At 37.9% G+C, this 24,890-nt stretch overlaps 1 protein-coding gene and 1 long non-coding RNA gene across 6 annotated transcripts; both read left to right on the forward strand.

Annotated features, from left to right (window-relative positions):
- The first annotated feature begins 8,747 nt into the window (after positions 1–8,747).
- Positions 8,748–15,370, forward strand: LOC104906672 (protein CDC73 homolog). 3 transcript variants are annotated; one of them, XM_019252456.3, is made up of 4 exons: positions 8,748–9,908; positions 12,396–12,478; positions 12,605–12,719; positions 14,766–15,370. In XM_019252456.3, the coding sequence occupies exons 1-3, from the start codon at positions 8,882–8,884 to the stop codon at positions 12,692–12,694; spliced, it is 1,200 nt and encodes a 399-aa protein (XP_019108001.1). In that variant the 5' UTR covers positions 8,748–8,881; the 3' UTR covers positions 12,695–12,719; positions 14,766–15,370. The 3 variants fall into 3 exon arrangements, with proteins under 3 accessions (XP_019108001.1, XP_019108000.1, XP_010693760.1); XM_019252455.2 differs by lacking the exon at positions 14,766–15,370 and adding an exon at positions 13,183–13,968; XM_010695458.4 differs by having other exon boundaries at positions 8,749–9,908; positions 14,787–15,370.
- Positions 15,371–17,855: 2,485 nt separating this feature from the next.
- LOC104906673 (uncharacterized) lies at positions 17,856–19,705 on the forward strand. 3 transcript variants are annotated; one of them, XR_007272695.2, is made up of 4 exons: positions 17,856–18,408; positions 18,497–18,715; positions 18,821–19,041; positions 19,472–19,705. It is a non-coding gene; the product is annotated as an uncharacterized LOC104906673 (long non-coding RNA). The 3 variants fall into 3 exon arrangements; XR_791931.4 differs by having other exon boundaries at positions 17,856–18,096; positions 18,470–18,715; XR_007272694.2 differs by having other exon boundaries at positions 17,858–18,715.
- The last annotated feature ends 5,185 nt before the right edge of the window (positions 19,706–24,890 follow it).

Raw genomic sequence — 24,890 nt, forward strand, 5'->3', positions numbered from 1 at the left:
CTCACGGCCAGCTGATTGATCAAAAGTCGAACTAACAATCGAAAGAAAAATAAACTAAAATAAAAGAAATGAAAGAAAAGAATCGGGCTGCCTCCCGTGTAGCGCTTGTTTTAAGTCATTAGCTGGATTAAAAAGGATATGTCCGTCATGGGAGTCGCTCAGATGAGCGAATAATCAAACAACCAATGGAACTAACGGCATGAGAATCATGATAAAGCTTCAACCTTTGACCATTCACCCAAAATGGTTCGTTTTCACTCAAAACCTCATAAGCCTCATAGGGAGTAGTCTTCAACAGTGAGAAGGGACCCGACCACTTCGACTTTAACTTTCTGGGGAAGAGCTTTAGTCTTGAGTTGAACAATAAGACCTTGTCCCCAACCCGGAATTCTCGTTGTTGAATCCGATGATCATGCCATTTCTTCGTTTGCTCTTTGTATAGTCTCGAACTCTCATAAGCATCAAAACGAAGTTCTTCAAGCTCTACTAACCTTTCCTTTCGAGCATCTCCCGCCAAGTGAAGATCCATGTTGAGCTCTTTAACTGCCCACCAAGCCTTGTGCTCTAGTTCAACCGGAAAATGACATGCTTTGCCATACACAAGGCGATAGGGAGTGGTGCCTATAGGTGCCTTGAAAGCCGTGCGAAGAGCCCAAAGAGCATCAAGCTTCAAAGACCAATCCTTTCGTGTCTTATTGACCACTCTCTCAATGACGTTCTTAACTTCTCGATTCGAGACCTCAACTTGGCCTTGGGTTTGGGGGTGATAAAGACGACCGACTTTGTGATTTACCCCGTATTTCTTCAAGAGAGCTTCTAGTTGCTTTTTGGCGAAGTGTGAACCGCCATCACTGATCAACACACGGGGCACTCCAAATCGAGGGAATATGATCTTCTTTAAGAGCTTGGTCACTACCTTGTGGTCATTGGTAGGAGAAGCAATGGCTTCAACCCATTTTGTCACATAGTCGACCGCAACAAGAATGTACACATTGCCACATGAAGGGACGAATGGACCCATAAAGTCGACTCCCCAGACAACAAATGGCTCAACCTCAAGAATGTTTTGTTGAGGCATCGCATGTCTCTTTGTGATGCCACCACTCCGTTGACATCTATCACAAGCCAACACACATTCCCAAGCATCCTTTTGCAATGTCGGTCAAAACATACCACACTGGAGCACCTTAGCAACAGTTTGGCTTGCTCTGTCGTGCCCTCCACATGCCAAAGTATGGCAATGGTGCAAAACCGGACCGCAGAATGATCCGTATACACCACAGCCTTATTACATGTCAAGTAAGAACGTAATTTGTCGAATACAAAGACTGCGACCAACATTTCCTTCTCCATAGTTGCATAGTTCCGTTGAGCATCATCCAGAGTCCTACTTGCATAGGCTATCACATGAAGCCTCCCTTCCTTTCCTTGCCCAAGAACAACTCCCACTGCAAAGTCACTAGCATCGCACATGAGTTCAAAAGGCAAGCTCAAATCCGGAGCTTGCACAATGGGGGCAGAAATAAGGGCTTTTTCAAGAGTTTCAAAAGCCTTAGTACAAAAATCATCAAACTCAAAATCTACATCTTTTTGGAGTAGATTCATCAATGGTTTGACTATTTGAGAGAAATCCTTGATGAAACGCCGGCAGAAACCAGCATGTCTAAGGAAAGCACGAACTCCCGTCACCGAGTTCGATGGTGGAAGCTTCTCAATAACCAAAACCTTTGCCTGATCTACCTTAATGCCCTTTTTCGACACTTTATGCCTAAGGACAATGCCTTCCTAGACCATAAAGTGACATTTCTCCCAATTGAGGACGAGGTTCGTCTCTTGACACCTTTTCAACACACATTCAAGATTAACTAAACATGTGTCAAAAGACGAACCACACACGCTAAAGTCGTTCATGAACACCTCAATGGAGTCTTCTAGCATGTCAGAGAAGATTGCTATCATACACCTTTGAAAAGTGGATGGGGCATTACACAAACCAAAGGGCATCCTTCGATATGCGAATGTCCCATACAGACATGTAAAGTGGTTTCTCTTGGTCACCGGATGAATGGGGATTTGAAAGAATCCGGAATAACCATCGAGAAAAGCAGAAGTGTGAATGACGACAAGCCTCTCCAACATTTGTCAATGAAGGGAAGGGGGAAATGATCTTTCGGGTGGTTGTACAATTTTCCTGTAATCAATACAGACTCTCCACCAGTGACGTCCTAGTCGAGATTGTTTCTCCTTTCTCATTCTCAACTTAGTCATGCCTCCCTTTTTTGGAACCACGTGAATCGGGCTCACCACTTGCTATCTGAGATGCTAGATGATTCCCGCGTCACGTGATTTCAGATCTCCTTTTTCACAACCTTTTGAGGTTGGGATTGATCCTTCTCTGATGCTCGATGGAGGAGGCATTACTATCGATGAGATTGATACGATGCATAGCAAGAGAAGGGCTTATCCCTTAAGGTCATCAATCGAATACCCAATGACATCTTATTTTTTGAAATTCAATCAGTTTGGATATAGAATGTCATCAAGACTCAATTGACAATAACAGGATAAGTCATGCATCATCAAGAAAAACATTTAAGAGAGGAGGGAAGGGGTTGAACTCTACCTTGGGAGGAGGCTTAGAACACTCCTCTTTATCATGGATGATGTAGCTAAACCTCAAACGCCTCATCTTGTGTTCCTCTTCCATGTCCAAGCTAAGGGTGTCGGTAAGATAGCATACAACTCATCCCCATATAACCACATCAGCGTCCTCTACTCATCTTCCACTAGGCTTACCCGGCAAATTCTCTCCATCATAGGTCTCTTCAATGTCTTAGAGAACTCAAACACACCGCTCATTAGCTACCTCAACCGTGATGTCTTTTTCAGTTTATCACGGCACCCAAGTCTTTAGAGCTTCTCTTCCAGAATAAGAGGAGTCTCAGGATCTTCCTCCATATCCATCACCACAAAGTCGCATGGTACAAACACATGCCCAACTTGAATCGGTATATCCTCCAACTCACCACAGGGGACTCTCACAGTGCGGTCCGCCAATTGAATCGTTTTGCGCGTAGGATGAAGAGGAAATTTTAGGTGCTTTGCAATAGAAAGAGGCATCAAATTAACAGTCGCTCCTAGATCGGCCAGTGCACCTTTAGGCTCTAAGTCACCTATCTTCACCGCAAGGTAAACTCCCGGGATCTCTTTGCTTCTTGGGCATAGTTCGTTGCACAAGAGCACTCACTTGGTAAGGTAGGGAGATAAGCTCATCTTCAAGTTTTCGCTTTTGGAGAGGATTCTTTCAAGAACTTAGCATAAGCGGCATTTGAGACATAGCCTCAAGGAATGGGATGTTTATTTTGCAGGCTCTTATCACATTAGAAATTTAGTGAACTTGTCACTACTTTCTCTCTACCAACCTTGAGGATAGGGAACCGGAGGCACATATGTCTTGTTGGTGGGGTGATGGCAATGGTTTTTGTCACCAACTTGAACATGTACTCATCTTTCTCCCCAACTTCCTCTTTCTCAGTTTCCTCAGCTTCATCCTCCTTCTCAACAACCTCAACTTCTTTATCCTTCTCTAACTCCCCATTAGGCATCTAGGACCCGCATAGCTTGTTCCCGACCTCAAATGAATGGCTTTGGCTTGATGGAGGTTGGGGTTAGGGATGGGTTGGCCGGAAGTTGATTTGTGGGGGTTGAGGAATTTCTCGCTACTTGGGCGATTTGGGTTTCAAGCATTTTGTTGTGGGCTTGTAGCTCTTGAAACCTTTGCTCATGTTTTGGAGAATTTGGTTCATGGATTGGAGTTGTTGGAGAATTTGGAGAGAGTTGGATCGGGAGATGGTTTAGGTTGGGATTTTGTTTGGGGAATGGAAGATTGGAGGGAGGTTTTGGTTGTTGGCCTTTGATGTGGAGCTTGGTAAGTGTTGGACCCTTGTGAGGAACCACCTTGGTTATAGTTTTGTGGTTATTACCCTTGCGCAAACCCTTGGTTGTGAGCTTGTGTCCCTTGTTGAGGTTGATTCATCCTTGTTGAGGTTGAATCCTTGGGTGTAGTTTTGTTGAGGTTGTCTCCAACCTCCTTGTTGATTGTTCCTATACCCTTGGTTTCCTTGATACCATCTCCTCTTGAATTTATTGCCGCCACATGCTCCGAATGGGTACCTCCACAATAAGAAGTATATGGTTAGTACCACCACAAATATCACAAGAAAAAGAGTTTACCTGTGAAGGAGTAGAGATGCAAGATTGATCTTGGAGAGCTTCTTGTCGAGTTGGTCCATCTTGGCTTGAATTTGATCCATGGGGTCTAATTCAAACTTTCCGCTTTCTTAGGTTGAGCACCTCTTCGTCTTCCACCCCATGAGTAGTTCTTGATCACTTCCTCAATTGTGGACTCAAGTTGTTCTTGCGGGATCTTAGAAAGTTGACCTCCCGCTCCAGCATCAAGGTTGGCCCGTGAAATCGGATCAAGACCATCATAGAAAATCGCATGAGTAGATTTTTGTTGAACTCATGTGTGGGCATGAACGGATCATCTCCTTGAACCGCTCCAAGCTTCGGCAAGTGTCTCATCGTTCTCTTGCTCAAATGAGGAGATCTTCTCTCCTTATGTCCGCAGTCTTCCACTGGGAAGTATTTCTTCAAGAAGCCATGTGACTTTTCCCATGTAGTGAGGGAATTGCAGGCAAGCTCTTGAGCCATGACTTTGCTTTTCCGTAAGAGAGGACCGGAACAAATGCATCTTGATGTAGTCAGGGAGACATCATTAGTTGTTATCAATGCACAGATTCAAGAAACCTGTCGAGATGGTCTAGAGGATCTTCATCTGACCCCCACAAACTGCTCTGCTTTCACCATCCGAGTATACTGGGTGAATGCTGAAATTTGTAGTGGTGGTGGAGCGAATTCCACCGTGAAGAACATAGGAACCTGGATTTCCGAAATCCCTAAACAGTTGTGGATTTGCTTCACCCATTTCTGATTCAACTTCACTTGATGTACTTGAGATTGGTGAAAAAGACTCGGAACCCAAAGTCAAATTTTCCAAATTCTTCCGAAGCTTTCGCAATGTACGGTCGATTTCAGGATCTAGAGGCAATGTGGGTGAACCGTGAGTTCTTCTTCTCATGTAACACAACAAAGCTAAGCAGAGGATTAGCAAATAACAACCACAGAAAAAGAAATAAAAGAAAAATCAACTAAGCAAACTAAACTAAAATATACTTCAATCAATAGCACAATTTCCCGCAACGGCGCCATTTTGATAAGAGGTTTTTAGTGTGTCGTTAAGGCACAAGAACCGCTTTCCAAACAATATTTATAAGTCCTAACAAGCAATTACTAAGAGAATAGTAAGGGCAAGTCAAGGGTCGATCCACAGGGAAAAGGGATTGATTAAAGTCTATCAAGTCAGACTACCTAATTAAAGGTATTTGGGGGTTTGAAAGAGTTTGGTACAATTAAGACTAACTAATAACAGAACAAGCAAATATCAAGAGTTTAAATATAAATAAAAGACACTAGAGTTAAGGTTACTAGTATGAATAAGAACGGATATGATTGTTAATGCGATTGTGAAGCAAGAAGAGATTATGCAAGGTTTAGTTTCCTCTAAATATCGAGTCCTCTCTCGAATGGTCCTCAAGAGTAATCCTTAATCAATCAACTAAATCCTCTCTCGAATGGTCTTTAGTTAATTGATTAAGAGATTCAATAAGTTTGGAAAACCCCTAATGAAGGATCCCTTAATTTCATCCAATATCTTGGTTAGAATTAAGTTGATTCTAGGGGATGATAAAAGAGCTCAAAATTCGATTTAAGAACATTTGAAATCAAAATACCAAAGTATAAATGTGATCAATATCTATCCTAAGGTCTCAAAACACCAAGATCAATCCTAAACTTCTCTAAACATCACAATCACATCAATAACAATATTTAAAACCCTAATTCATACTTTCACCCTAACCCTAGATTATGAAACTACTCACTAATCATGGAGTTAAAGCAATTAAACAATAAATCTATGACTAATCTAAGCTAAACATGATTAAGAATGATTAAACTAATGAAATTCAATTATGAAACTAGAGAATGAAGATCTAGAATATCAAAGCAAGAAACAAACACAAAATAATGAAATAAAAACTGAAACTTTTAATTAAATTGAATGAAAAGTACCTTGAATATAGTGAATGTATATGGAATCACAAACTATGATCACTAATCTCAATTCTCAATCGAAACTAAAGTGTTTTCTCTCTAATACAAAACCCTAAAAATTTGTTGAAACTAGAATAAACGTAAGTCCAAACTAAAAAAAATAGGTTTTAATGACGAATTTTTCCGGAACGCAAGGTGCGGGCGCACCATAAAGAGGTGCGGGCGCACCATGCAAAGGTGCGGGCGCACCATATGTCAGGTGCGGGCGCACCTGACTCTTCTGCCTCAAAGGTATTATTTCGTTAGATGGTGCGGGTGCACCAACAGTAGGTGCGGGCGCACCTTGTACTTGGTGCGGGCGCACCTTTGTGATTTGTATTATGCCTCCATATTGGTTGAAGGTCTGTGCGCACCATCATGTGCGGGGGACTCCAATCACACCTCATGCTCCCTCGCACCCTCTAACTTGTCCCCTTAAGCCATGTCTCGCATTACTCAGCCCCGAAAAGAGCCATACCTGCAATAAAAACACGAGAAAACATGGTGAAAGCATATGTGCTAGAAATTCGATCAAAATAGATCGAAAAGCTAGCAAAATGTCACTATGATCAAGTGAATGAAATAGAAGGGAAAAGTGAGGAGAAAGAGGGAAGAAAAGGGGAAAAAAAGGAACAAAACAAACCAAAAGGAAGTCATAAAGTGCGTTAGCAGAAACGCACTTATCAGTACACAACCTAAACCAACTAAACAACAGTTTGAACCAACTACACAACCCCTTGATTACCATGTATGGTATGATGATACGCTTGACAACCCACTGAACTAGATTCAGTTGTTAGATGGGTATGAGACAGATGATGAGTGCACCAAAGATCCACAATATTATCCACAGAATGATGAAACTGACACTGACTTGAAGAACATGAATTAGAGGAGGAGCATATTGAACTTAATGAAGATGGTGAGGCACCAATAGATGACTTTGAGATTCATGAGTACCTTGTGAAACAACTTGAGGGATTTGGAAATGACACCAGTGATGATGAGTATTGGGAGTCAAGAAAGAGATGGAATGAAAAAATAATTAGCCTAGCAAATCAGTTACAGAGGGATGCTGCTGTAGGTAAATTATCTACTCAGGGGGAAGGACAACTAGCTGATCTAACAGGTGATGATGATAAGGATTTCCTAAGTGAGTATGAAGCTTTAAGGATGAAAATCACACCCCATATGAAGATGGAGAAGATAACATTCTATCTAGGAATATAAGGATGAGGCTTTCAATTGTTGATGCAAACACAAATTTCAATAAACTAGTATGGAAGGTGGAGATAAGGTTTGAGAATAGGGAAAAATTTAGGGAGTTGTTGTGAGGTTTGTTATTGCACATGGTAGAAACTTGAAGATATAACAAGAACTTCTTCTTAATGGTGTTGGATCGGACTTCAACTCTTAAAGGATTTCACTTGTTGTAATGCCCATTTCCTCAACTTCATCCACCAACTTCTCCTTCTTCAGTTTCAACTTCCTTATTTTCTTTCTCACGAAATCATTCTGCCCTTGAAGAACAAAAATAAACTCATCCCTTACAAAGATCCTATGTTGGAGTTCACACACATCATGCACCTCGTCTGTCTACTGGAAGAACACAATTCTTCTGCAAAATTAAACAAAAAATTAAGGTTTAGCAAACCTAATTATAAACAAAAGTCACAAAAGTAGCCATCCAAACTTATACACCAGTAAGCACATCCATAAAATCATTTCCCTTTCATTGGCCCTTCTACCTTGACAACTCTCACAAGCGCGATTTCTTGATGGTAACACAATATGGGAGAAGCACTATTGACCTTGTGAACCTAGACCTATAAGAAGAAGAACCATGAGTGGTGTTGGACGCCATTGAAGAAGGAAGAAAGAGATGAGGAGAGAGATGAGTAGAGAGATGAGCATTGGAGGGGAGTTATTGTATGTCAATGGTCATAAAATTAAATATAGATACAATTGGTTGATTAACTAGGCAAATAAGGTCACAAGTAATCTACATGCAATTGTTTACCGGTTCATCCGACGATAATAGGTAAATGAAGTATTTTGGTAGTCCAGCCCAATAATTGGGGGTATTTTTTTTTTGGAAAATTCACAAAAGGGGGCCCAACTATTACTCTTTTTTTTTTTATAAGTCCCAACTATAGCTTATTCTTTATAGATCCGAAGTTTACTATCTTGTGATTTTTATAGGTTTTGAGTTACTTATAACCGGTTTAAAAGGTAAGATTTTTAAATATTTACCATCTTCGAACACTTCTAGCAAGTGACAAAGATCTATAAATTGGGACCAACATTTAGAAATCTTACCTTCTAAACTGGTTATAAGTAAGTCATGACCTATAAAAATCACAAGGTGATAAACTTGGGACTTGCTTATAAAAAAAAAGGGTAATATAGAATCTCTCTTGTGAATTTTTTCTTAAAAATAATCCATAATTGAGTATTAAAAACACATAGGTCAAAGTTGTGGTATTTTTATCAATTTTCCAAAGTGATAAAGGATATATACTTTGGCGACTCCTAATTAGAGTCCCTATCGGGACAAAATAGTTTCCCTTTTTCCCCTCAAAAACTTCCCACCCACTTTCAGTCCACACTCCTCATAAGTCATACGAAGGAAACATAGTGCTGCTGTTCCTCCTCGTCAGTCTCTCCCATGGATCCCTTATCAGCGCTGCGAGATTACACTATCCGAGGCGACCTCGACAAAATCCACCGTGTCGGAGACGAATTGCGGTTCTCAACCCACTATTCTTTCCCTTGCAAATCCGAAACCGCATACCGTTCAAAGCAAGGCAACCTTTACACTCTAGAAACCCTAGTTTTCTTCATAAAAAATCGCCACATCAAGCAACCCGAATACATCAAAAACGCCACAAATCAAGGAATTCCCACTGTCACTTTTGTCGATCGAAAACCTCTACTTGACTATCTCGAAGGCCGATCGTCGTCCTCAGAAGCCATTCAATTCGTCCTTCCCACCTCCACCGAAGTCGAGGAGTACCGGCCTGATGACCCGCAGTTCTTTTCCTCTCTTCCTAGCAACAATGGTGCTAGTATTTTGGGGATTGAGGAGGGTTCGGAAGTTAGGGTTTCCGAGGAGGGTGCTGCTGTAGAGCTTGATGTGATGGGGTTAATCAAGGCGGGTGAGAGACCGCTGAGGGATCGAAACGCTGTTTTGCAGTGTCGTAACCGCGATTTTTATGGTATTTATGTTGGGGCATTGAGGAGGGAGCAGGAGAAGCCACAGCAGAGGAAGGATACCAATGTGGGAGGTAATAAAGGGCGTCCTCTACCTGGGGAGAAAGATGACGGGTTTCCGAAAGCCAAGATGCTTAAAGGTGGGAGTAAGATTGGGGAAGGTGTTCCTATTATTTTGGTGCCTAGTGCTTCTAATACATTGATTACTATCTATAATGTTAAGGAGTTTTTGGAGGACGGTGTTTATATACCTACTGATGTTAAGATGAAGCAGATGAAGGGGCCGAAGCCCGAGTGTGTGACCGTGCAAAAGAAGTTTAGTAGTGATAAGGATAAGGTCATGACAGCTTATGAGGTGAGAGATAAACCGTCGACTTTGAAATCTGATGATTGGGACCGTGTTGTCGCAGTCTTTGTGCTTGGGAAAGAATGGCAGTTTAAAGATTGGCCTTTTAAAGACCATGTAGAAATTTTCAATAAAAGTAAGTTGCCAACACTAATTTGGTTTATTGATGATCACATTATTTACTCGAGTGTTTACTATCTCTATTGACTTTTGTAGCTGTTGTAGCTTGTAAATGTGGTTATTTATTATGCTATCTGTGCCATGCCCACGTTGGTTGAAATGTTAAAAATGAAAATAAGTGTAGAATAGATCACAAGTTAAGGTGCTTATTATGGTTTTTGCTTGGATGCATTTGATAAATGCTGTCTATTATACTATATATTGAGGAACATTTGCGGTACAGAGTGTCGGATTGAAGCTGTTTACGATGAATGTATATAATTAGGAACTGAGCGTCAAGTTTGAGTTAGATCAGGCTACGGATTGTAGACTGTTTTAGGACATATATTACTCAAATAGTTTGTATTAGTGTTAAATAGGATCACGTACATAACCAAAATAGAACTCAAAAGCTGCGGAACTTGAGGGTGTTCTTGAAGTCTCAAATTTAAGAATCACACACAAGGCAGAGTCTCACAGGATTTGTTGAAGGCTTGAGCAAAACCAAGGATAACTAAGCTCACAACTGAATATAGTATTACAAAGTAAAGCCCTTTAGTAGACTATAAAGCTCCAAAATAATTTTAAGAGAGTAAGCTAAATTTAGACTCCTAATTCCTTTCTAGAAACCTTTGAGCAGACCTAAAGAGATCAGGGAAACTAATTAGCAAAGTGCAAAGAAACTTTAAAAAACGTGTAGAGTCCTAATATGATGGAAATATAAACAAACTCCAAAAAATTGCACGTCAATTCTAGTTGCATAAAGAATGCTAAAGAAAGCAGGAAATTGACTGGTCTTAGGAATTTCAACCACACAACCATAGTCGTGAAGCAAGCTTGCTGCCTAAGACTTCATCACATATGTCCTGGAGCCTAATCACACCAATTAGCATACTCATGGCACAGGTGCCACTGGCAGTGCTTCAGCCCTAAACCATACACAGTAGTACAAAGTGTTCTAAGAGTCAAACACATCAATGGACTTTATTGAAACTAAATAACAGCAATAAAAACCAATATGTAAAAATCCACTTTAAGGGCCTGTTTGCTTCAGCTTTGAAGAGTCTCAAGAAAAGGAATCAGAAATCGACTCTATTATTAGATGTTTGGTACAAATTTTTTTTATTTCCATTCTTTTACCTTCCTCGATCCTACCCCCCCCCCCCCCTCCCCAATTTGATGCCCTTCTCACCCTTACGGTAACAGATACCATTAAAGAGAGGAAACATAAATTCACCTCTGCAGCTCCACCATTGGTCACCTAGTCGATGATCAGCACATGACTATGAAGAAGCAAAATGAAACATGAAAAAATGAGCCTTGTGGGTCTGAATAAGATGAAGCCAATTGATGAGAGGAATAAAATATACAGTAGTGTGAGAGGAGAGCGTGTGTGCGACTGGAAGGTTGAGAAAGGATTGGGGGTTTGTGGGCCTCGTTAAGAAAACGGTAAACCAAACATCTCGGAAGCCAATTCCATTCCTCTACTTCATCTCATTCCATTCCGTTTGCTTTTGGAGAGCCTAACCAAACGGGCCCTAAGTGTGAAGCAAAACCACATTGATTGGTAGGAAAGCATGTAAAGAGGGTTTACTGAATGATATCTTATGTTTTATGAACGAACTCTGACAAAATCCTTGGCCAGTCTGGTGTACATGCTCGGCTCGGTGATGTTTCCTTAAACACTTAAGATGACCATTCCTGATGGAATTTGCGGGTTGGAACTGTGTTTTAAATGCTCAAGGCACATGTTTAATAACAGACCCTCATAGTCACGCTCTGTAGATGAAACTTTAGTAACTGATCTTAGTAGGATTTGGGGGTCTGTTACTAAGCTTTAGTTTTCAGCCTATATCTTTCCCTCTTTCACATCTCTACCAAAAGCAGTCAAGGCGTGCGCTTCGAGCCTTACTGAATGTGGCTGAAGGCTCGTGTAGGTCACCGCACCCGAAAGAGGAATCCTCTGCGTCCTGACTCGCCTAGCATCCTAAAGCGCACTTTCTAAATTTGAGGTTGGAAAGCTGTAGTATCGTAGATATACGTAACGTTAATGATATAGAAAGTTGTCTTGGTTGGTTACTTCTTGGTAAAAGTCTTCATATTTAAAACTGTTGGGATACTATTGAAATTCCAGAAAATATTGGTAGTGTGCTGTCATGTATAGTTCTGCGATCAATTTATGTCATTAATCCAAATTGTGAAGCTCAAGCATTACACATATGCATGCTGCTAATGCTTTGTTTGGTATATAGCAAGTTGTTGGAGTTGGTTAGCTGTATTGTTTATGTTATCGTTGATTTTAATGGCCTACGACCTATTTTATTTTAATCCATTGAAATCCTCTAAAGGATTGGGGATTAGATTATTAATGATGATTGCACATTGTATTGTTATAGCTCAGCTTTTCTTGTGTTTTTATGTATATAAAACCTTATGCATTAAACAATTGTTGCGTATTTGGCAGTCATCGGTTTCTACATGCGTTTTGAGGATGATAGTATAGAATCTGCAAAGGTTGTGAAACAATGGAATGTAAAGATAATCTCGGTGAGTAACATTGCCATTGATACTAATAACTTCCTTGCATTTGCATTGTTTTTTCAAATTTCCCATTGTTGTTATGCTCCAGTGCATTGTTGTCAATATAATGAAGATGTAAATGTAACCGTGCAGATCAGCAAAAACAAACGGCATCAGGATAGGGCTGCAGCCCTTGAGGTATGGGGAAAATTAGAAGAATTTGTTGCTCGATCGCGCTCTTGAGGCTGGCTATTGCAAGGAAAGCGATGTAAGTTCAGTTTTTTTGTCCACATTTCTTTTTCATAGTTTGAGTCTTAAACTTTGGATGGCAGGAATCAAGTTTCTTGGATTGTATTAATGGATGCTCTAACTTTGTCTGTATATAATTTTTATCCTTGTTTTTTTGTTAGAATTTATGTACTCATTATTTACACTTTGCTATACATCACTTACTCTTTTCAAATAGGGATTTCTTTATATGTTGTTTACAGGCGTTTGACCTTTTATTTGTGAATTTTATACACTTACATGTCAATCAATATAAGTTCTCGCTTGCTCTGGAAGTAAACCTTTTCTCTATATTAGTACAATTGGACATAGGTTTTGATGAATATGCTTTTAACATGCTTTAAGCAAAGAGAAGATGCTAGGGTCAGCCCTCCTTACAGAACTCTTTTCAAGCCTACGTTTTTCCAAATTATTGGACTTGATTGCATTTATTCTTTTTCTAGGAGTGAATTGAACTCTGAAGTGGCTAGATACATTTTCTCACCACATCCATGTTCTTCAATCAGATTCGTCTTCAATATTATTACTCCGCTGTTGGATTGTGGCTAATGGTTTTAGTTCGTCATATTTGCGGACATGGAAAGGATTACTCCAGTTACATCCAAAGGATAGTGCTGACCAGTAAATTTCACACGGGAAAGGATGACGTTTGAAATCTAATTTCTGGATGCCATATGACTCCTTTCCTCTTATTATTTGTAGTTTTGTACTACTGCTACCTACACTTATTCCTCAATACATCCTGAAACTAAGCTCTGCCATGTGGCTGCAGTGCCTCCTCCCCACTTGCTGTACATGATCCCTAGTTACCCTTCTTTCCCTTTCTACCACTCCTCACATAGGTCTTTTTTTTTTTTTTGCCAGAAACAACCTTTTAATTTTTTTTTGGCAACTCAAGACCATAAAAAAAAATATTGTTTGTGGAAAACAACCTTAGTCCACTTTTTTGGCATCATTGAAGTGAAGGACTCAATGAACAAACCACCTTAAATAGTAAGCATTCATTATTCTTCTTTAGTTTATGTAGTGAAGCTTTCCTCTCTTGGGCATTCATTGTCTTAAAAAAGCTTCATTAATGTCTAAAAGTGGCCTAAGGTTGTTTCTCGCAAATAATTTCCTTTTTAAGGTCTTAAGCTGCCAGAAAAAAAAATATTAAAGTTTATTGCAAAAGTGACATATAAAAGATTTGTTGTGACATAGTTTCTTAATATGCTTGAATTTTATTTCTTTATCAGTGCCTCATAAAAATCTGAAGAAAATGCTATACTATTGGATTTTTGTTAATGCTGAATTCTTGGAGCACTCACAAATTTGAACTAGTTTCTATTGAGCAAAGATGAAACTCATATCTCAATAAAAGACATGGGCATCAAATGGTTTCTCAAAGTTTGTAATACACCCTGGTGCAAGATACCTTTTCAGTCCAGAGAATCTCTCACTAGAGGTATATATGAAATCGACGGAATTAGTGCATGATGTGATTAACACACCAAAGAAAGACACAGAATTCTAGCTTCCTGGGAATTCATTCGATGAACAGCTTTCTGCTTTTTAAAGTTTGGATTGTATTAATTACTCTCGACAACACATGTGATTTTGCCTTTGCCAGTCCCTTGAAAGTTATGAAAGCCATTGACAGAAGGAATAATTCAAATAAAAGCTTTGCATGGAGATTTCATAAGGCAGTATTTACTCCTGCCAAGGCCAATATCAAGGAGTACTCCAGTCTGTTTTTCTTTCAACAACAATTGCCTTGGAAAAATCTCCATGTAGTGCATTTCATCCGTGTGAGGAAGTTATACCCTTTTTATTTGAGATGTTGGGAGCTTGCTTGAGCGGGTATTAGCTGGGGGAATCTGCTGCTATTCCCCCCCCCCCCCAAACTCTTTCTTTGACGGATATACCTCTTTGACTTTGATATTCTCTTGAAGCAAGTTATTTATATAGATTAAGCTAGCTAGTGATAATGGAAAGATTATCTGCTGCTGCTTGCACTCTGCAGCCTTATCTTTGCTCTGCCTGATAGGTTTAGTCTGCACTTCTACAGGCATCCGACGAGATTACAGCTTGAGTTTGGTGGATGCTGAGAACCAGTGAAGAACCTCCACTATTCTGCACAAAGCATGTGTATACTGTGATTGTTTATGTGATGCTTGCAAGTTGATTGCGTAGTATGCAGATGATGGGTATGACAAATTTCGAAAAATGTAGTTGAGAGGCATGGTGTGACAAAGTCAGCGAAATTCTGGTGCAGCAGATAATGGCTGAGATTTAGCTTCTTCCAAGAGCATATTATTGTATCATTACTAAACCGTGCTTTTGCTGTTCTTGGACGTGCTAGGTAGAGGTTGCTCTGGAACATGTATATTCTTTTTCACCACTCATCAATTTGATATTTCGGTTTTGAAATATGGGTTGCTGAACGGGAAGATTCGAGAGAGCGCGAGATAAGTTGATAACCAACTCAGAGTATGCTGTGGTTTGGCTCGTTAGTGTGTACTTTTTTTGTGTGGGGGTTGGAGCCATGTGCGGCAAACCTAGAGGATTTTCTCTTCCTATTTAAACGCAAAAAAAAGTGTAAGACTGTCTCTTTTCATCCTCCATCTTTCATCTGTAACACAATTAGAATCAGTGGTGGATTCAAGGTTTCACCCAGGTGGGTTTGAAATTGATCAGACATTAACCAAAAACAAGACCAAATTTAATTGACTAAAAACTAAATACATCAATTTAAGTTTGATTTGGGATTACAAACTATAATTGTGGGGATAATTTCATAAATAAAAAAACTAAACAATCATCCTACAAGTTACAAGTTTTCATAGTCAATTATGGTTTGAAATTGATGAGACATTAACCAAAAATAAGACCAAATTTAATCGACTAAAAACTAAATACATCAATTTAAGTTTGGTATTACATATTATAATTACGGGAATAATTTTATAAATTACAAGGGAAAAAAACTAAACAGCCATCGTACGAGTTTCATACTAAATTACTGATGATTTAGGTTTTGTAAAACAATTAAACTTGTCTTGAACTTCACTATGGACAGGTGAACATTACTAATACAACATGTTTTTCAAATCTTTCAATTTTGTTCCAACTCTTAATCTCATAATGATGAATACTTGAATTAAGTTAAACAAATTAAATTTCAATAAACATTCATCATTTACTCCAAAATCCAAATTTAACTCCAATAAGCAGTTTTGCCCCACTAATCTCATGGCAATTGAGTAATTTTCCAACTCAATTCGTAATTAACCAAGCAATACTAAATAAATTAAAAAATGAAACAAACAAATTACCTACTCTCAAGAGTTGCAATGTATTTGAGTATAGCGAGGGGGTTGGTCGGGCTGCCGCGAAACTTTGGTACATTGAAGCCTGTGTCTTGGGAGTCATTATGCTGGTGCACAGATTGTCGGTCGGGCGTCGGTGTCAGGTAGCAATGGCGGGGGGATTGTGGTATGGGGAGTAAGTAATCGGATTTTGAAATCCTAGGTTGAAAGTTTCGTATTTTTTGTGAAAATTGAAAAGAGATGGGAGAAATTAAGAAATGAAACTAGAAGTAGAATAAACAAACGAATTAAAACATTTGCTAGGAAAAAATGAAGAAGCAAGAAATTGTTGAATGTTGTCCTCCAACCCGGTCGCCTAAGAGGGTCGCGCTCTACCTTCACACGAGGATCATTGAGCCATCATTCTTTGTCTACTGTAAATGTAACGAGCCTCAGAAGTGTATTGAAATCGAATTGAAAAACTTTCATTGAAGCAATGCCTATTTATAAGGAAAAGAAAGCTGAAAACAATGTAGATAGATAAACACAAAGCCAATGCGCTTGGTGCACGGCTCGTGCGCTCCGCACAAGGAGTGTGCGCTCAGTGCACGGGTCTCGTGCCTAGCGTAGGCTTCATGCGTTGCGCACACTCTATTTCACGTTTATGGTTTTTGTAAACTGACCATGTGTGGGTGGATTTCGATTGTTAATGATTATTTCTTATCTTTGATGAATTGTTTTTTGAATTGCGAAATCAACTATCTATAGAAATACAAAACTGATTTTCATAATATCCATTAGAAAATAATTATCATGAACAATTAATAAGAATATTAAATACACAATTAATTATCAAGAAAAATTAATTGACCCTTTAAAATTGGTCTTGGATTTTATAGATAGACTTGATGTTTTGAATTGCTTTTGGGCTTAGCTTGTTTGATTGTTATTCCTTTGGACATGACCAATTACGACGACGGTATATTTCATCACTGGGTACTATAAATGGGGAGACAAGATTTTTGTGTTTACACGTAAGGATACGTTGCAATCCTCATCTCAAGGTACGACTGCTTCAATCAAAGAAATTAATCAAGGTCTTATGATTTGACTTTCTAGAATTTGGAGCATCTCTTTCTAGATCATGACACATACTCGAGTTTGAACCTATCCACGTCTTCTCCCACCTACATCTATTTGAGTCACAAATTACAACTTTTATTTTCAATCCAAACTCTCCTTGTCCCTGAAAGACTCTATGATATTTTCATGGTCCTTTAACAATATATGACTTGGTTTGTATTAACTCCCCAATGAAGAAACATTGAATGCTCCTCTAAGCGCTTAATTCAAGTAAACTATACTCTAATCTAGGCTCAAAGTGCCCAATTCAAGACAATATTTCCCAAAATAGAGGCTTCATGTATATGTCATTACTAAAAAAAGAAGCACCTACCACTAGTAGAAAAAGGACGATTTGCGTCGCCCCATTTGCGTCGCATGAAAGGCAAAACGACGCAAAAGCCTAATTTGCGCCGCATGCTGTGAAGAGTGCGTCGCAAAAGATCATTGCATAAGCACCAGATACGAGCCATATACGTCGTACCCTATTGATGTGCGACGCATATAGCTCATGTGCGTCGAACACTGAGGCCCATACGACGCACATCGCTGCATCCAGGTGACAAAATTTAAAGCCATATCTGCGTCGCACTTAACTAATATGCGTTGAAAAAGGCTAATGTGCATCGGATCCCTTGGCCCATCCGATACAGATCAGCCCAAAAGCCCAACTCAATTTTTTTTAACCCTAACACCTCTCCCTCACACTTTCTCACTGTCCTCACACGCGATCTTTTTTTTCTAGCGCCTCTCCCTCTCTCTCTCTCTCTCTCATGTCTCTCTCAACTCAACGACACCTCTCATCCTCTCCTCTAAACCCTAAAATCACTCCTCTTCCCATCTGAATGCAATTCTCTCTCTCTTCCAACAAGATGACGACGCTGAACTCGAACCCTAGTCTCTTATCGCTGAACTCGTAATTGCCATTGAAGAAGCAACTTATTTATAGTAAGTTGTAAGAAATATTATAAATAAAAGAGCAAGATTTCAGCCTAAAGAATTGAGGAAGAGAACCTTGTTAAAAGGATCTTCGTGTGTTCTTCCTTATATATTGCTACTTCTCTTTATCAGCTTTCAAATTTAGTTTATCCGCAAAAAATTTGAAAAAGAATATCTCCGCTTTTCCCTTTTTGATTTTTTTTATTTGTGAATTTATAATGAACTTTTAGTTTTAGAATTATAGTAGTTGGACTTTTATCTACAGGTCATTTAAGAAGTTGCTAGTGTTTGTATGATTTATGAAGCTTCCATGAAAATCCAGTATGTCTATATTGCTTCTTGCGCATTTGTGTGAAGTTAATTCAGTTCATCTTGTTTGCAGTGTATAGGAATTAATGTATTTTCCTAGGTGTGAACATCAATATTAGTGGAGTTGTGATTGCATCAAAGAATTATGGTGACTCATATTCTTGACCGATCTCGAAGCTTGCCAAGTCGCTTGTAATTATTCAAGTGTAATTGTGAGTTTATAGCCTGCATTTTGATTTTATTAGGGTGTGATGGGTTGCTGTTTGGATTTGTTGCTGGGATCCAGAGCGTGATGGAGAAAAACCAGAATTTTAGAAAGGTACTTGGTTAAAATTTTCAGTTATACGTTGGTGGTTTTTATAGTCGGGTGTTGAATTCGAGTTCGATATTAGCATCTCATGATTTCCCCTTTCATATTTATCAGAGAACGAAAGGGTGATCCTGATGATCTGCCTATATTTGGCGAGTACAACATTCAACAACTTAGGATATATATCGACATCTAGCTTTGCAGTTGCGAACATAGTTCCTAAACATGGAGAAAAGGCACCCAATATTGTATTCAAAGCGAAGCTGGATAACCAAAAACGGATTGCTATAAAACGTGTCAATAAGTCTGCTTGGCCGGACACCAGGCAGTTTTTGGTATGAAATACATTTTCTTGATTCCCTATGTAATAGGTCCATTTTACCTTATCAAGGCTCCTGCATCCGTTAATTATCAGTCCATGATCACTTTTATAATCGCTTTACTTTTTTTTTTGGCTTGAGTTTGGTGTTTCCCATTCGCCATATTAGGGGATGGAATCATAAATATTGATTAAGTTGTTGAATAATCAGATTAGAATTTTTTGTTGGCAATGTAGCAGTATTAGGGGATAAACTAATTCTATAGCTATAATAATGTGAGTATGGATGTACTGGTTATGTTTGTTTCTATATTTTTTGCTGTTATGAACCTTTGTTAACTTCATTATTGGGGTCTTCTATGCTTTCATGTTATACACCAATCTAGTCTTCCATACAATTATTGTATTTCGCATGAAATGTTTTGTGTGTGTGTTGCATCCACCAGGTGCTGCCTTGGCTGCTGTGGTTGGAAAAGATGGAGAATCCAACAAGTCTACAGCTTATGAGAGAAATCAGAAGGGGTCTTGTGTTCATAATGGGTCCAGCATCAGTTTTAGAGAATTGGGAGAATGAATTCTCTAATTGAGATAATTTTTGTTCATGTTTAATTATAACTGGTGCATTTTAATTACAACTGGTGTATTTTGATTACAGTTGTTAATGTATACATGTTCTACAACTGGTGCGATTTTTATTACAGCTTTGTCCTGCAGCTGCTGTGGCAGGTAATTTTTTTTTTTTGATTTCAACTAACTAATCCGGTTCTTCAAGAAAACCGGATCAGTTAGTTTGATCGAATTTTTTTAAAAAAGAATCATACTTACACTTAACTGATCCGGTTTGATGGAAAATCGGATCAGTTGATATGATTAACTTATCCAGTTTTCCTGCAAAACTGAATAAGTAAATAATTTACTGATCCAGTTTAGGACGAAATAAGTTAATATTTCGGACCTGCCGCGAGCCCACCCGATGCGGACCAAAACCGGATCAGTAAGCACAATTTTGACCGCATCGGATGGGCTTTTTTCCACTAGTGGAGGTAATCGCTTCAATTAGTGCTTGAAACGGGGTTAAGATATATAATGACTTTAATTAGTGATTAAATATGAGGAGGATCAAGTTAATCACCTTAATTAGTGATTAAAAATGGAGGTTAAGATAATCACCCTAATTAGTGATTATTCAAGGCTTAAGAGAACCACTCTAATTAGTGATTAAATAAGAAAAATAATTCCCTAATTAACGATTATTAAGATTTAAGATAATCACTCAAATTAGAAATAAAATATGAAATGGGTTAAGTTAATCACCTTAATTAGTAATTAATAAAGGTTTTAAGATAATCACTCTGGCTAGTGATTAAATATGATGAAAGGTTAAGCTAATCATTCTAATTGGTGATTAACCAAGGTTAAAGATAATCACCTTAATTGGTTATTAAATACAGAGTTTAAGTTAATCACTCTAATTAGCGATTAATCGAGGATTGAAATAACCACCTTAAATAGTGATGACATTTACGATTTTCAAGAGGTCTTAGAGGTTTGTTTCCCAATTGAAGCTTTTGACAAATAATTTTAATTGGAGATTATTAAGTAATTTGAAGAGAGATGATCAATTTAAGATCGAGTTTGGAGATTTGTATTTGGCTAATTGGAATTTAGCCATTTAATGCGAGACGCGTGAAACAAAATGAATTCAGAGATTGTAATTACCAATTTAATTATGTCAAATTATATGATTAGTCCATTTGAAGATGAAGAACAAATTTAAAATGTAAGATGGATCATCATACAATATAATCTAGTTAGATATGTAATTTTTCCTCTTAATTGAGATTGGGTCATTTGATTCATATACTATGATATATTGGCCCAACATGCAATATTTGTAACATTGGTGGGTCATTTTATTCAAAAGGGGTTGTGGAATTAATTATTTATGAAAATTATGCATAAACATTTCCATGTTTTTTTCATTAACTGAGTTATGTAATAACTATTTACAAAAAATTATTATTACAACAAAATGCATGTAAAAAAATCTATGATCTATACTAAATCTTCAATCTTGATATTCACAATGAGGTTCCTTGATCTTCATCTCCTTGATTGGGCTTTGGATTTCATGTTTATTTATAAACTTGTGAAAATTAGGGATTAATTAACGTCTTTGATTTTGATTTTTTATGACAATTTTTATTAATTTTATTTGCATGATAAAATAAGTCATTTTAAGAGAAACTTAAAATTTCATGATTTTTAATTAACATTTTCGTGCGAAAAGAAAACAATTTCTTTTATGAAACTTGAGTTAATCACTTTATTTTATTTTCCAGATTGCACTTTTGTTATGGTACTGACTTGCAAAAATCATAACCTTCTGTACCAAGCATTAAATTGAGCATGTGATACATCTATTGATTTTAGTGACAACTCGAATTATGGTGAATTTTATGCTAAAACCGGTCAAAACAGGACCTTCATTCAATTTGTTCTCTGACCTTCATTCAATTTGTTCTCTGACACATAACTTATTGAGATTATTTTAACGTGAATTTTGGTATGAACATACTAGACACATTGAAATACTAGACTGGAAAATTTCACTTGAATTGGACAATTTTTAAGAGCACATTTTGTTTATTTTCTTAATTGAAGAGAAAATCAGTATTATAGAATGTAGTGATTTATATGAACGTTGATATAAAATTATGTAAAATACATATGAATATGATTTTAATATTTTTGGAAATCCAGTGATGTTTTATTTAAAATTTATGTTTTTAGTTTTATCTAAAGGATTTTTATTTTGAACTTTATTGATAAAACAAGCTAAGGTGGTACTAGACAAAATCAGTTTTGCACAACAAAGTTGTATGATTCTTAATTATTTGTACAAAATTCTATTTTTATAAATTCCAAAGCTCGATTTCTGTAAGCATGAACTGCATAGGAAAAATATTACATCCTAAAAACTATTTATATGATTCAGACGAAAAATGAAATAAAGCATGAAATTAAAACTGATTATAATTACATCATCACTTTTTTATGGAGACGTTTATGCACAACTTTACTTGAATTATTTATGAAAACACATTTTTTGGTGATGAATAACAACTTGATGAAAATGCATGACAAGGGAGCTCGGAGCTCCGGCGAAACCGAACAACGAATCCCGGTGGTGTGGCGGAGCACCAGCATGGCGGCGGAAGTGCAGGTAGGCAGAGGCGTTCGTCCGTCCTCAAGATTAGTGCAACAACGAGAAAATTAGCGAACGAAGCAGAGGAGAGAGAGAGCAGAGGAAATAGAACTCGAGCTTGGAGCGGTGGAGCACCAGAGAGGCTGGGAAGCTGGGTGGTTGTGACAGAAGCACTATGCAGTATTGCCGGCGAACAGGCAACACAACGAACTGGGAGAAAAGTGACGAGAGACAAAAATAAGGAAGAAACTTGTTTGATTTTTTTTTTTTTTGTGATTTTGGGGATGAATTTCAGCTCAATTCAATGGGATTTTTATAGAGGGAGCTAATTAAAGGGACAAACTAGAGGTGGTTTACATGGTGATTGGTGGTTAGAGGTGGGTATGGGCCGGGTCGAGCCTGTTCACGGGCTTGGGTGAATGGCAGGTCGGGTTGAGCTTTAAATTCTAAAAAGTTGTCCACGGGTCAGGCTCCTGCTTCTTGCGGGCCTGGCCCATGTTTTATATTATTTTTGACAGTTTTGAGCTAAAAAACAAAGGAAAGAAGTGTTCGGCCCGCGGGTCGGCCCACGCGGGCTCATGCCGGTGTGGGCCGGAAATAAAAGTTCTTGACCGTGACAGGCCCGCGGCCCACATAATGGACAACGGGCGAGGCCCAAATCATGTCGGGCCTGGCTGGCACGCGTCATGGTGGTTCAACACCTTGGGGAGCAAGGTCAGGAGACAAGTCAGAGAGAAGGTAGGAGAAAGAAGAGGGTGGTCGGGTGTTTGTCGGTTTGGGGAAGCTGAACATCAGCTTTCTTCATACCTCATTCTTTGTTTTTCTTGTTTTCTTTTGGTGAGAAAATAATATGTCAAACTTTGATTCTTTTATAAGTGTTAGATTAATTTGGACTTCAAAATATCAACTCAAAATCATATAGTAAAAAAGTTTTCTTATTAAATCCATAAACTATATTATAAAATCGTTTCTCATATATAATAAATATACTTTTTGTAATACTAAGGTAAATATGATTACCTTAGAAAATAATCTTAACCATAATTATTTAGGAAAGATTTAGGATGTAATTAAGCTAATACACATAATTAGTATCTAATAAAATGATATTAAAGTTCGGGGTATTACAATTCTAGGTGGGGTGATTTAAGGTTGGGAACCTATTAGGACTTACTCATTCCCAAATCACTCCAAAAATTTAAAAAAAAATGATAAAAAAAACATGGAGAAAGATAGTAGATGATTGAGGAAATAATCAAAAAAACAACAAAACCTTACTCTTTACCTTGCTAGCTCAATGATGCACTTTCTTGTTGTAAATTTTTCAACCTTTTTTGTGATTTTCTTGATTTCTAAGTGAGTTTCTAAGTTTACTTAATTACTAATTTCAACTCTTTTTTGTGTTTTTTTTTTCTTTTGATGAACTTCTTTACTTACTAATTACTTTTGTAACTTTTACTTTCTTTTTCTTGAATGTGATTTTTAGAGGAAGGGATCAGAGAAGATGAGAGTAGTATTGAGAGAAGTTATGAAATTAAGTTGATTTTTCTCAACTTGATTTTAAAGTAAAAGAAGGACGGTATTAATAGAGAAGTGAGGGAGATGAACTAAGGTTTCAAAGAACTAGAAAATTAGATTTTTAACCCAAAAAATCTGATTTTTCTCATCCTTAATCACCCTAATGACACCACTCTAATGACCTCACCCTAATGACATCATCACATCTCTTTGTAAACACAAATATTCTTATTCTTTTTGGATTTTCTCATAAATAAGGCAAAATCAGATTTCAGAAAATATTCGTATTCTTTACACCTTAATACGTAAAAAATGCATCGAAAAACTTGCAAAAAAAAATGATCATAACACTGCGCCAAACGAAGGAGCCTACGCTAAGCATGACGCCGTGCATTAGGCACAAGGCTTTGCGTCTGGCACACTCGAATTTTGCGAAAAAAACTAATGGACATGGGATTTGATTTTTATTCTCACTTCTTTTCATGATTCTTATTCTCTAACTAATGGATAACAGATGTGATTAGTGGATAAAGAATATATTCTTATTCTTTATTCAATGAACATTGACTTGACCATAAAGAAAACACATTCCCGTCAGTTTGGAAAGACAATTGAAATTCCGGCGCCCAATCGCGACTCGTTTTTTCAGATTTTCGTAAACCTAACTTGAAATAATTAGCGAACATTCGTCAGATTATCAAAGGCGAACATGATTCATCAACAAATCATTTTATTGAAAATGGTGGTGGTAGTCGTTGACTACGATTTTCGAAAAATTATATTTCTAAACGGAAAACCACACGACGGAATGAAACTCACATTTCGAGACGTAACATGCATTTGACATGGTGTGGACTCCATGATGCATGATGATTTTCGTTATTTTAATTTATTTTCAAAATATTTATTTATCTGAAAAAGGGTTCAAAATTTGGTGTCTACAACCTTTCAATTTGGTATTTGACAATTCTTTATACCAACAATAGTATTGCTAGAGAAAATGCCCACTATATGGCAGGGGTTAGACCTATATGAGCACTATTAAACCTTTGTTTTCGGCGATTTATAATGACTACCTTCAATGGCTTCTGGATGATATTGGTCATGCAAGGGTTCAGACAGGCCTACCATGAAGACGA

Source organism: Beta vulgaris, chromosome 3 (assembly GCF_026745355.1).
Source record: "Beta vulgaris subsp. vulgaris cultivar EL10 chromosome 3, EL10.2, whole genome shotgun sequence".
Classification (NCBI taxonomy): domain Eukaryota; kingdom Viridiplantae; phylum Streptophyta; class Magnoliopsida; order Caryophyllales; family Amaranthaceae; genus Beta; species Beta vulgaris.

Bases quoted from the DNA above. Each gene is read 5' to 3' on its own strand.
- LOC104906672 (XM_019252456.3), top strand. From the start codon at position 8,882: ATGGATCCCTTATCAGCGCTGCGAGATTACACTATCCGAGGCGACCTC. The intron at 9,909-12,395 runs GTAAGTTGCCAA...CGTATTTGGCAG, and splicing joins TGTAGAAATTTTCAATAAAA to TCATCGGTTTCTACATGCGT. The intron at 12,479-12,604 runs GTGAGTAACATT...GTAACCGTGCAG, and splicing joins GGAATGTAAAGATAATCTCG to ATCAGCAAAAACAAACGGCA.